This window comes from Scyliorhinus torazame, chromosome 23 (assembly GCF_047496885.1).
Source record: "Scyliorhinus torazame isolate Kashiwa2021f chromosome 23, sScyTor2.1, whole genome shotgun sequence".
NCBI classification, from domain to species: domain Eukaryota; kingdom Metazoa; phylum Chordata; class Chondrichthyes; order Carcharhiniformes; family Scyliorhinidae; genus Scyliorhinus; species Scyliorhinus torazame.
The window spans coordinates 54,884,513-54,897,192 of NC_092729.1; the positions used below are offsets into that span (position 1 = coordinate 54,884,513).

At 47.7% G+C, this 12,680-nt stretch overlaps 1 protein-coding gene across 1 annotated transcript in view; it reads right to left on the reverse strand.

Moving 5' to 3' along the window:
• Positions 1-9,203, reverse strand: part of LOC140399557 (uncharacterized) — a 171,762-nt gene extending 162,559 nt beyond the window's left edge. Inside the window, exon 1 of the mRNA XM_072489100.1 lies at positions 9,191-9,203. Coding sequence (XP_072345201.1) covers positions 9,191-9,203 — 13 coding nt within the window. The remainder of the gene's footprint in view (positions 1-9,190) is intronic.
• Between the last annotated feature and the right edge of the window lie 3,477 nt (positions 9,204-12,680).

Here is a 12,680-nt window from a genome sequence, read left to right on the forward strand (position 1 = left end):
GCCTTCTTAATCACCTGTTGCACCTGTAAACAAACTATTTGCAACTCATTCACTAGCACACCCAGGTCTCTCTGCACAGCAGCATGTTTTAATATTTTATCATTTAAATAATAATCCCTTTTGCTGTTATTCCTATCAAAATGGATAATCTCACATTTGTCAACATTGTATTCCATCTGCCAGACCCTAGCCCATTCACTTAGCCTATCCAAATCCCTCTGCAGACTTCCAGTATCCTCTGCACTTTTTGCTTTACCACTCATCTTAGTGTCGTCTGCAAACTTGGACACATTGCCCTTTGTCCCCAACTCCAAATCATCTATGTAAATTGTGAACAATTGTGGGCCCAACACTGATCCCTGAGGGACACCACTAGCTACTGATTGCCAACCAGAGAAACACCCATTAATCCCCACTCTTTGCTTTCCATCAAGTAACCAATCCTCTATCCATGCTACTACTTTCCCCTTAATGCCATGCATCTTTATCTTATGCAGTAACCTTTTTTGTGGCACCTTGTCAATGGTATTCTGGAAATCCAGATATACCACATCCATTGGCTCCCCGTTATCTACCGCACTGGTCATGTCCTCAAAAATTCCACTAAATTAGTTAGGCACGACCTGCCCATTATGAACCCATGCTGCATCTGCCCAATGGGACAATTTCCATCCAGATGCCTCGCTATTTCTTCCTTGATGATAGATTCCAGCATCTTCCCTCCTACCGAAGTTAAGCTCACTGGCCTATAATTACCCGCTTTCTGCCTACCTCCTTTTTTAAACAGTGGTGTCACGTTTGCTAATTTCCAATCTGTGTATTAGTGTCTATGTGTGTGAGTGTGTGTATTAGTGACTGTATGTGTGTCTGTAAGTGTGTATTAGTGTATCTATGTGTCGGTGAGTGAGTGTATTAGTGTGTCTGTGTGTGTGTGTTTTAGTGTCTGTGTGTGTGTGTATCTGTGTCTCTGTGTGTGTCTTTGGGTTTGTGCATTAGTGTATGTGTGTGGCTGTGTGTGTTTGTAAGTTTATGTGTTAGTGTCTGTCTGTGTCTTTGAGTGTGTGTATTACTATATGTGCGTGTGTGTGCGTGTGTATTAGTGTCTCTGTGTGTTGTGCGAGTGTGTGTTTTAGTGCATCTGCGTGCCAGTGAGTGAGTGTATTAGTGTCTGTGTGTGAGTGGTGTATGCGTGACTCTGTGTGTCTGTGTGTGTGTATTAGTGTTCTGTGTGTGTATTTGAGTTTGTGCATTAGTATATGTGTGTGTCTGTGTGTGTCTGTGTGTATGTATTAGTGTCTGTGCTTGTGTGAGTGTGTGTATTAGTTTAGCTGCATGTCAGTGTGTGTGTGTATTAGTGTCTGTGTGTGAGTGGTTGTATTAGTTTCTCTGTGTGTGTGTATTAGTGTCTCTGTGTGTATCTTTGAGTTTGTGCATTAGTGCATGTGTGTCTGTGTGTATGTATTAATGTATGTGAGTGTGTGCATTAGTGTCTGAGTTGTGTGAGTGAGTTGATTAGTGTCTCTGTGTATCTGAAACTGGGTATATTAGTGTCTCTGTGTGTCAGTGAGTGTCTGTCTTAGTGTCTGGGAGAGTGTGTGAATATTTGTGTCTCTGCGTGACTGTGAGTGTGTGTGTCAGCGTCTCTGTGTGTTTGCGTGTGTGTATTAGTGTCTCTGTGTGACTGAGTGTGTGTCTTTGTGTGTATGTGAGTGTGTGTAATTGTGTGTCTGCGAGTGTGTGTATTAGTGTCTCTGTGTGTCTGTGAGTGTGTGTATTAGTGTCTCTGTGTGCCTGTGAGTGTGTGTATAGTGTCTCTGTGTGTCTGTGAGTGTATGTATTAGTGTCTCTGTGTGTTTGTGAGTGTGTGTATTAGTGTCTCTGTGTGTCTGTGAGTGTGTGTATTAGTGTCTCTGTGTGTATCTGTGAGTGTGTGTATTAGTGTCTCTGTGTGTCTGTGAGTGTGTATTAGTGTGTCGGTGTATCTGTGAGTGTGTGTATTAGTGTCTCTGTGTGTATGTGAGTGTGTGTATTAGTGTCTCTGTGTGTCTGTGAGTGTGTGTATAGTGTCTCTGTGTGTCTGCGAGTGTGTGTATTAGTGTCTCGGTGTATCTGTGAGTGTGTGTATTAGTGTTTCTGTGTGTCTGTGAGTGCGTATTAGTGTCTCTGTGTGTCTGTGAGTGTGTGTATAGTGTCTCTGTGTGTCTGTGAGTGTGTGTATAGTGTCTCTGTGTGTCTGTGAGTGTGTGTATTAGTGTCTCTGTGTATCTGTGAGTGTGTGTATTAGTGTCTCTGTGTGTCTGTGAGTGTGTGTATTAGTGTCTCTGTGTGTCTGTGAGTGTGTATTAGTGTCTCTGTGTGCATGTGAGTGTGTGTATAGTGTCTCTGTGTGTCTGTGAGTGTGTGTATTAGTGTCTCGGTGTATCTGCGAGTGTGTGTATTAGTGTCTCTGTGTGTCTGTGAGTGTGTGTATTAGTGTCTCTATGTGTCTGTGAGTGTGTGTATTAGTGTCTCTGTGTGTCTGTGAGTGTGTGTATTAGTGTCTCTATGTGTCTGTGAGTGTGTGTATTTGTGTTATGGGCCAGGGTTTAGAGAACCCCAAAGTGTATCTTGGAGTTCCCCTGACCCACAAATTTTAATAGATTGTGTTATGGGGAGCCCACGGCCCACTCTACAGTGTGGTACAGCAGAAATGGAAACGTATTTTTCGAAGCAAAACAATGTTTATTCTATAAACTCAAGTTAACCTTTTTAAAACATACAGTGAACAACTTAGGAACCATTAATTCAAATTCAACCCCCATAGAATACAACACTAAGTAATCCGAAAGCTGTCCTTTTGACACCCAGAAGACTTCAGACACATTTTACCAGAGGGACGTTAGGTTTACATTCACTACTGAGAACATTTATAATTCTGAATTCACCAAATGATCAAGAGATAGTTTCTCATGGCAGAGAGATCAACAGTACACCTGCTCTGTCTGGCTTCATCTCCAACACTGATAACAAATCTAAAACACACCCTGGAGCAAACAGCCAAAATGAAAGTAAAAAGCGGACAGACAGCCCATCTCCACACACTCTCTGACATCACTGCAGTAATAAACACCCATTTCTGTAAGGTACTTCACTATAGATATTTATATACACACCCATTTATAAACACCCATTTCTTACAGGTAGTCGCACATGACAGTGTCTGTGTGTGTGTGTGAGAGTGTGTGCATTAGAGTCTCCATGTGCCTGTGGGTGTGTGGATGTATGTCTCTGTGTGTCTGTGAGAATGTGAATAAGTGTGTGTGTGTGTATTAGTGTCTCTATGTGTGTCTGTGAGTGTGTGTATTCGTGTCTCTGTGTCTGAGAGTGTGTTAGTGTCTGTGTGTATGTGAGTGTGTGTATTTGTGTGTCTGCGAGTGTGTGTATTAGTGTCTCTGTGTCTGAGAGTGTGTGTGTTAGTGTCTCTGTGTATCTGTGAGTGTGTGTATTAGTGTCTCTGTGTGTCTGCGAGTGTGTGTATTAGTGTCTCTTTGTGTCTGTGAGTGTGTGTATTCGTGTCTCTGTGTGTCTGTGAGTGTGTGTATTAGTGTCTCTGTGTGTCTGTGTGTGTGTGTATTAGTGTCTCTGTGTGTCTGCGAGTGTGTGTATTAGTGTCTCTGTGTGTCTGTGAGTGTGTGTGTTAGTGTCTCTGTGTGTCTGTGAGTGTGTGTATTAATGTCTCTGTGTGTCTGTGAGTGTGTGTATTCGTGTGTCTGTGAATGTGTGTATTAGTGTCTCTGTGTGTCTGTGAGTGTGTGTATTAGTGTCTCTGTGTGTCTGCGAGTGTGTGTATTAGTGTCTCTGTGTGTCTGTGAGTGTGTGTTAGTGTCTCTGTGTGTCTGTGAGTGTGTGTATTAGTGTCTCTGTGTGTCTGTGAGTGTGTGTATTAGTGTCTCTGAGTGTCTGTGAGTGTGTGTATTAGTATCTCGGTGTATCTGTGAGAGTGTGTATTAGTGTCTCTGTGTGTCTGCCAGTGTGTGTATTAGTGTCTCTGTGTGTCTGTGAGTGTGTGTATTAGTGTCTCTGTGTGTCTGTGAGTGTGTGTATTAGTGTCTCTGTGTGTCTGCGAGTGTGTGTATTAGTGTCTCTGTGTGTATTAGTGTCTCTGTGTGTCTGCGTGTGTGTGTATTAGTGTCTCTGTGTGTCTGTGAGTGTGTGTATTAGTGTCTCTGTGTGTATGTGTGTGTATTTGTGTGTCTGCGAGTGTGTGTATGAGTGTCTCTGTGTGTCTGTGAGTGTGTGTATTAGTGTATCTGTGTGTCTGTGAGTGTGTGTATTAGTGTCTCTGTGCGTCTGCGAGTGTGTGTATTAGTGTCTCTTTGTGTCTGTGAGTGTGTGTATTAGTGTCTCTGTGTGTCTGTGAATGTGTGTGTTAGTGTCTCTGTGTTTATGTAAGTGTGTGTATTTTTGTGTCTGCGAGTGTGTGTATTAGTGTCTCTGTGTGTCTGTGAGTGTGTGTATTAGTGTCTCTGTCTGTCTGCGAGTGTGTGTATTAGTGTCTCTTTGTGTCTGTGAATGTGTGTATTAGTGTCTCTGTGTGTCTGTGAGTGTGTGTATTAGTGTCTCTGTGTGTCTGTGAGTGTGTGTATTAGTGTATCTGTGTGTCTGTGAGTGTGTGTATTAGTGTCTCTGTGTGTCTGCGAGTGTGTGCATTAGTGTCTCTGTGTGTCTGTGAGAATGTGAATAAGTGTGTGTGTGTATTAGTGTCTCTATGTGTGTCTGTGAGTGTGTGTATTAGTGTCTCTGTGTCTGAGAGTGTGTTAGTGTCTCTGTGTGTATGTAAGTGTGTGTATTTGTGTGTCTGTGAGTGTGTGTATTAGTGCCTCTGTGTGTTTGTGAGTGTGTGTATTAGTTTTTCTGTGTGTCTGTGAGTGTGTGTGCTACTGTCTGTGAGTCTGTGAGTGTATGTATTAGTGTGTCTGTGAGTGTGTGTATTGGTGCCTCTGTTTGTCTGTGAGTGTGTGTGCTACTGTCTGTGTGTGTCTGCGTGTGTGTGTATTAGTGTCTCTGTGTGTCTGTGAGTGTGTGTATTAGTGTCTCTGTGTGTCTGTGAGTGTGTGTATTAGTGTGTCTGCGAGTGTGTGTATTAGTGTCTCTTTGTGTCTGTGAATGTGTGTATTAGTGTCTCTGTGTGTCTGTGAGTGTGTGTATTAGTGTCTCTGTGTGTCTGTGAGTGTGTGTATTAGTGTCTCTGTGTGTCTGTGAGTGTGTGTATTTGTGTCTCTGTGTGTCTGCGAGTGTGTGCATTAGTGTCTCTGTGTGTCTGTGAGAATGTGAATAAGTGTGTGTGTGTATTAGTGTCTCTATGTGTGTCTGTGAGTGTGTGTATTAGTGTCTCTGTGTCTGAGAGTGTGTTCGTGTCTCTGTGTGTATGTAAGTGTATGTAAGTGTGTGTATTTGTGTGTCTGTGAGTGTGTGTATTAGTGCCTCTGTGTGTTTGTGAGTTTGTGTGCTACTGTCTGTGTGAGTCTGTGAGTGTATGTATTAGTGTGTCTGTGAGTGTGTGTATTGGTGCCTCTGTTTGTCTGTGAGTGTGTGTGCTACTGTCTGTGTGAGTCTGTGAGTGTATATATTAGTGTCTCTGTGTGTGTCTGTGAGTATATTAGTGTTTCTGTGTGTGTGTGTGTGTGTGTGTGCTAGTGTCTGTGTGAGTCTGTGATTGTGTTTATTACTGTCCCTATGTGTGTATAATTGTATCTGTGTGTGTCTGTGTGTCTGTTTTAGTGTCTCTGTTTATGTAAGTGTGTATATTCGTGTCTCTATGTGTCAGTCAGATAGTGTATTAGTGTCTCTGTATGTCTGTGAGCGTGTGCATTAGTTTGTGTGTGTGATTGTGTGTATTAGTGTCCCTGTGTGTTTCAATTTATCTATCAATGTATCTGTGTATGTCTGTGTGTGTGAGTTTTGTGTCTCTGGGTCTGTAAGTGTGTACATTAGTGTCTATGTGTGTCAGTGAATGTGTGAATTAGTGTCTCTGGTGTCTGTGAGTGTGTGTATTAGTGTCTGTGTGTGACTGTGAGTGTATGTATTAGTGCGCCTGTGTGTGTGTGTGTACTCGTGTCTGTGTGTGTCTGTGAGTGTGTGTATTAGTGTATCTTTGAGTGTGTATTAGTGCCTGTGGGTGAGTATGTGTATTATTGTGTCTGTGTCTCTGAGTGTGTATATTACTGTCTCTATGTGTCAGTGAGTGTGTGTATTAGTGTCTGTGTGTGCGTGTGGATTAGTGTTTATGTGTGCCTGTGAGTGTGTGCTTTAGTGCTTTTGTTTGAGAGTGTGTGTATTACTGTCTGTGTATGTCTGTGTGTGTGCATTAGTGTATCTGTGTGTGGCTGTGTGTGTTTGTGAGTTTGTGTATTCGTGCCTCTGTCTGTGTCTTTGTGGGTCTGTATTAGTGTCTATGTGTGTGAGTGTGTGTATTAATGTCTGTGCTTGTGTCTGTGAGTGTGTGTATTATTTTCTCTGTGTGAGTGTGTGTGTATTTGTGTCTCTGTGTCTGTGAGTGTGAATTAGCGTCACTGTGTGTGTCTGTTTTGTGTGAGTGTGTGTATTAGTGTTTCTGTGTGTGAGTGTGCATATTGCTGTCTGTGTGTTTGTCTGTGAGTGTGTGCATTAGTGTATCTGTGTGTGTGTATTAGTGTCTGTGTGTGAGTGTGTGTGTGTATTAGAGTCTCTGTTTAGGTCTGTGAGTGGATGTATATTAGTGCATCTGTGTGTGAGATTGTGCCCATTGGTGTCTTTGTGTGTGTGAGTGTGTGCGTGTATTAGCGTCTGTGTGTGAGTGTGTGTGTATTAATGTCTCTGCATGTGTGAGTGTGTGAGTGTATTACTGTCTCTGTATGAGTGTGTGAGTGTGTAGTGTATGTGTGTGTGTGAGTGTATTACTGTCTCTGTATATGTGTGTGTGAGTGTGTTAGTCTCTGTGTGAGTGCATTACAGTCTCTGTCTGTGCGTGTGTGTGCATTACTGTGTGTGTGTGTGTGTTAGTATCTGTGTGAGTGTATTACTGTATCTGCTTGTGTGTGTGTGAGTGTATTACTGTATGTGTGTGTGAGTGTGTTAGTGTCTGTGTGAGTGTTTTACTGTCTCTGTATGTGTGAGTGTGAGTGTGTTAGTCTGTGTGTGAGTGTTTTACTGTCTCTGTATGTGTGAGTGTGAGTGTATTACTGTCTCTGTATGTGTGAGTGTGAGTGTATTACTGTCTCTGTATGTGTGTGTGAGTGTATTACTATCTCTGTATGTGTGTATGTGTGTGTTAGTGTCTGTGTGTGTGTGAGTGTATTACTGTTTCTGTATGTGTGTATGTGTGTGTTAGTGTCTGTGTGTGTGAGTGTATTACTGCCTCTGGATGTGTGTGTGAGTGTGTGTCAGTGTCTGTGAGTGTGAGTGTATTACTGTCTCTGTCTGTGTGTGTATGTGAGTGTGTTACTGTATGCATGTGTGTGGTTCAGTGTCTGTGTGAGTGTGAATGCATAACTGTCTGTCCGTGTGTGTGTGTGAGTGTATTACTGTATGTGTGTCGGTGTGTCTGTTACTGTCTGTGTGAGTGTGAGGGTATTACTGTCTCTGTATGTGTGTGTCAGTGTGTGTTAGTGTCTGTGTAAGTGTGAGTGTATTACTTTCTCTGTATGTGCGTGTGAGTGTGTTAGTGTCTGTGTGAGTGTATTACTGTCTGTGAGTGTGTTAGTGAGTGTGTTAGTGAGTGTGTTAGTGTCTGTGTGTGTGTTAGTGTCTGTGTTTGTGAGTGTGTTAGTGTCTGTGTGTGAGTGAGTGTATTACTGTCTGTGTGTGAGTGTGTGTGTGTGTTATTGTGTGCGTTAGTGTCTGTGTGTGTGTGTATTACTGTCTGTGTGTGAGTGTGTTAGTGTGTGTGTGCGAGTGCCTGTGTTTGTGTGTGTTAGTGTCTGTGTGTGAGTGTGTGTGTGAGTGTATTACTGTCTGTGTGTGAGTGTATTAGTTTGTGTGTTAATGCCTGTGTTTGTGTGAGTGTGTTAGTGTCTGTGTGTGAGTGTGAGTGTGTGTGTGTGAATGTATTACTGGCTGTGTGTGAGTGTGTGAGTGAGTGTGTGTGTGTGTGTATTAGTATATATTTATTTCACTCCCTCAACACCACGCCGACCATACTTGTGATGTCTTTCCCAGGCTGATGTATAATTTAATTGTGTATTTCCCTTCCTCACAGTGAACCTCATCACAATTGTGATCCTGAAGAGAAGAAACTGTGGGTTGTCCAAATGTGTGACTTGTTACCTGTTGGCCATGGCAGTGGGGGATCTCCTGGTCGTGATTCTCGACCTGATATTCAGACACATTCCCATTGTTTTTGATGAACAGTTTTATTTCCTGCGGTCCATCCCCGTGTGTAATATCCACGCCGCCCTGCTTTATGCAGCCACTGACTGTTCTGTCTGGTTCACCGTCACTTTCACCTTTGATCGATTTGTGGCCATTTGTTGCCCGAGGCTGAAAAGTAAATATTGCAGCGAGAAAGCGGCGGCTGTGGTTCTGGGAACAGTGGCTGTGCTGAGCTGTCTGAAGGACATTTCCTGGGGGGTGATGCTGTCCGGTGGGTATCGGCTGTGGAACGCCCCCTGGTTTTGTGATGTCACAATGGATGTTATGTTCTCTCCGGTCTGGGGACCAATCGAGTTCCTCCACCACATTCTAACCCCGGGTGTTCCATTCGCCCTGATTCTGCTGCTCAATGTTCTCACCGTCAGACACATTGTCCTGAGCAGCAGGGCCCGCAGGAGACTCCGGGCTCACAGCAGTGGGCACAGTGCCAGAGACCCAGAGATGGAGAGTCGTAGGAAATCCATCATGTTACTCTTCATTATCTCCGCCAACTTCATCCTGTTATGGTCAACGTTAATGGTTTTTTCTATATGGAACCGGATGTCGTTTCTGGGGTATGGGTCTGTATCGTTAGATAATTATGTTATGGAATTGGGCTTCATGCTGCAGCTCCTGAGTTGCTGCACAAACACTGCGATTTACGCCGTGACACAGACTCAGTTCAGGCAGCAGTTGAAAAATGTGCTGAAAGTTCCCTTTAGTTCAATTATTCAATTCATTAAATCCTGAGAGGAAAACCCAGCCACAGGGCATCTCTCTCCTCGCACTGCCGGTAAAACTGACCAGCCCCAGCCAGACTTACCCTGATTTACCATTCTGCATTACCAGGACTATCGGTGGGTACAAAGAACAAAGAACAAAGAAATGTACAGCACAGGAACAGGCCCTTCGGCCCTCCAAGCCCGTGCCGACCAAGCTGCCCGACTAAACTACAATCTTCTACACTTCCTGGGTCCATATCCTTCTATTCCCATCCTATTCATATATTTCTCAAGATGCCCCATAAATGTCCCTATCGTCCCTGCTTCCACCACCTCCTCCGGTAGCGAGTTCCAGGCACCCACTGCCCTCTGCGTAAAAAACTTGCCTCGTACATCTACTCGAAACCTTGCCCCTCTCACCTTAAACCTATGCCCCCTAGTAATTGACCCCTCTACCCTGGGGAAAAGCCTCTGACTATCCACTCTGTCTATGCCCCTCATAATTTTGTATACCTCTATCAGGTCGCCCCTCAACCTCCTTCGTTCCAGTGAGAACAAACCGAGTTTATTCAATCGCTCCTCATAGCTAATGCCCTCCATACCAGGCAACATTCTGGTAAATCTCTTCTGCACCCTCTCTAAAGCCTCCACATCCTTCTGGTAGTGTGGCGACCAGAATTGAACACTATACTCCAAGTGTGGCCTAACTAAGGTTCTATACAGCTGCAACATGACTTGCCAATTCTTATACTCAATGCCCCGGCCAATGAAGGCAAGCATGCCGTATGCCTTCTTGACTACCTTCTCCACCTGTGTTGCCCCTTTCAATGACATGTGGACCTGTACTCCTAGGGGTAGGTGTGACTCCCCCCATGGCCAATCAACTGGATATGTACTTCACCCCCCCATAGCCGATCAGCGGGGAGTGAGTTTCCCCCATTGCCGATCAGCGGAGTGTGTGCTTCCCCGCATTGCCGATCAGCTGAGACTGTTCTTCCCCCCATTGCCGATCAGCTGGGTGTGTGCTTCCCCCCATTGCCGATCAGCTGGGTGTGTGCCACCCCCCATTGCCGATCAGCTGGGTGTGTGCTTTCCCCCATTGCCGATATCTGGGTGTGTGCCACCCCCCATTGCCGATCAACTGGGCCTGTCCTTCACCCAATTGCCGATATGCTGGGTGTGTGCTTCCCCCCATGGCCGATCAGCTGGGTGTGTGACTCCCCCATTGCCGATCAGCTGGGTGTGTGCTTCCCCGCATTGCCGATCAGCTGGGAGTGTGCTTTCCCGCATTGCCGATCAGCTCGTGTGTCCTTCCCCCCCCCATGGCCGATCAGCTGGGAGTGTGCTTCCCCGCATTGCCGATCAGCTCGTGTGTCCTCCCCCCCCCCCCATGGCCGATCAGCTGGGTGTGTGCTTCCCCGCATTGCCGATCAGCTGGGAGTGCGCTTCCCCCCATTGCCGATCAGCTGGGTATGTGCTTCCCCGCCATTGCCGATCAGCTGGGAGTGTCCTTCCCCGCATTGCCGATCAGCTGGGTGTGTGCTTCCCCCCATTGCCGATCAGTGGGGTGTGTGCTTCCCCGCATTGCCGATCAGCTGGGTCTGTCCTTCCCCCCATTGCCGATCAGCTGGGTGTGTCCTTCCCCCCCATTGCCGATCAGCTGGGTCTGTCCTTCCCCCCATTGCCGATCAGCTGGGTGTGTCCTTCCCCCCATTGCCGATCAGCTGGGTCTGTCCTTCCCCCCATTGCCGATCAGCTGGGTGTGTCCTTTCCCGCATTGCCGATCAGCTGGGTGTGTCCTTCCCCCCATTGCCGATCAGCTGGGTGTGTGCTTCCCCGCATTGCCGATAAGCTGGGAGTGTCCTTCCCCGCATTGCCGATCAGCTGGGTCTGTGCTTCCCCCCATTGCTGATCAGCTGGGTGTGTGCTTCCCCGCATTGCCAATCAGCTGGGTGTGTGCTTCCCCGCACAGCCGATCAGCTGGGAGTGTGCTTCCCCACATTGCCGATCAGCTGGGAGTGTGCTTCCCCACATTGCCGATCAGCTGGAAGTGTGCTTCCCCACATTGCCGATCAGCTGGGAGTGTGCTTCCCCACATTGCCGATCAGCTGGGAGTGTGCTTCCCCGCATTGCCGATCAGCTGGGTCTGTCCTTCCCCCCATTGCCGATCAGCTGGGTGTGTCCTTCCCCCCCCCCATTGCCGATCAGCTGGGTGTGTGCTTCCCCGCATTGCCGATCAGCTGGGAGTGTCCATCCCCGCATTGCTGATCAGCTGGGTGTGTGCTTCCCCCCATTGCTGATCAGCTGGGTGTGTGCTTCCCCGCACAGCCGATCAGCTGGGAGTGTGCTTCTCCACATTGCCGATCAGCTGGGAGTGTGCTTCCCCACATTGCCGATCAGCTGGGAGTGTGCTTCCCCGCATTGCCGATCAGCTGGGTCTGTCCTTCCCCCCATTGCCGATCAGCTGGGTGTGTCCTTCCCCCCCATTGCCGATCAGCTGGGAGTGTGCCTCCCCCATTGCCGATCAGCTGGGTGTGTGCTTCCCCCCATTGCCGATCTGCTGGGTGTGTGCTTCCCCCCTTTGCCGATCAGCTGGGTGTGTGCCTCCCCCCATTGCCGAACAGCTGGGTGTGTGCTTCCCCGCATTGCCGATCAGCTGGGTGCGTGCTTCCCCCATTGCCGATCAGCTGGGTGTGTCCTTCCCCCCATTGCCGATCAGCTGGGTGTGTGCTTCCCCCCATTGCCGATCAGCTGGGTGTGTGCTTCCCCCGCATTGCCGATCAGCTGGGAGTGTGCTTCCCCCCACTGCCGATCAGCTGGGTGTGTGCTTCCCCCATTGCCGATCAGCTGGGTGTGTGCTTCCCCCCTTTGCCGATCAGCTGGGTGTGTGCTTCCCCCCTTTGCCGATCAGCTGGGTGTGTGCTTCCCCCCTTTGCCGATCAGCTGGGAGTGTCCTTCCCCGCATTGCCGATCAGCTGTGTGTGTGCTTCCCCGCATTGCAGATCAGCTGGGTGTGTGCCTCCCCCCATTGCCGATCAGCTGAGTGTGCGCTTCCACCCATTGCCGATCAGCTGGGAGTGTGCGTCCCCGCATTGCCGATCAGCTGGGTGTGTGCTTCCCCCCATTGCCGATCAGCTGGGTCTGTCCTTCCCCTCCATTGCCGATCAGCTGGGAGTGTGCTTCCCCACATTGCCGATCAGCTGGGTGTGTCCTTCCCCCCATTGCCGATCAGCTGGGGGTGTGCTTCCCCGCATTGCCGATCAGCTGGGGGTGTGCTTCCCCCCATTGCCGATCTGCTGGGTGTGTGCTTCCCCCCTTTGCCGATCAGCTGGGTGTGTGCCTCCCCCCATTGCCGAACAGCTGGGTGTGTGCTTCCCCGCATTGCCGATCAGCTGGGTGTGTCCTTCCCCCCATTGCCGATCAGCTGGGTGTGTGCTTCCCCCCATTGCCGATCAGCTGGGTGTGTGCTTCCCCCGCATTGCCGATCAGCTGGGTGTGTGCTTCCCCCCTTTGCCGATCAGCTGGGGGTGTGCTTCCCCCCATTGCCGATCAGCTGGGAGTGTCCTTCCCCGCATTGCTGATCAGATGGGT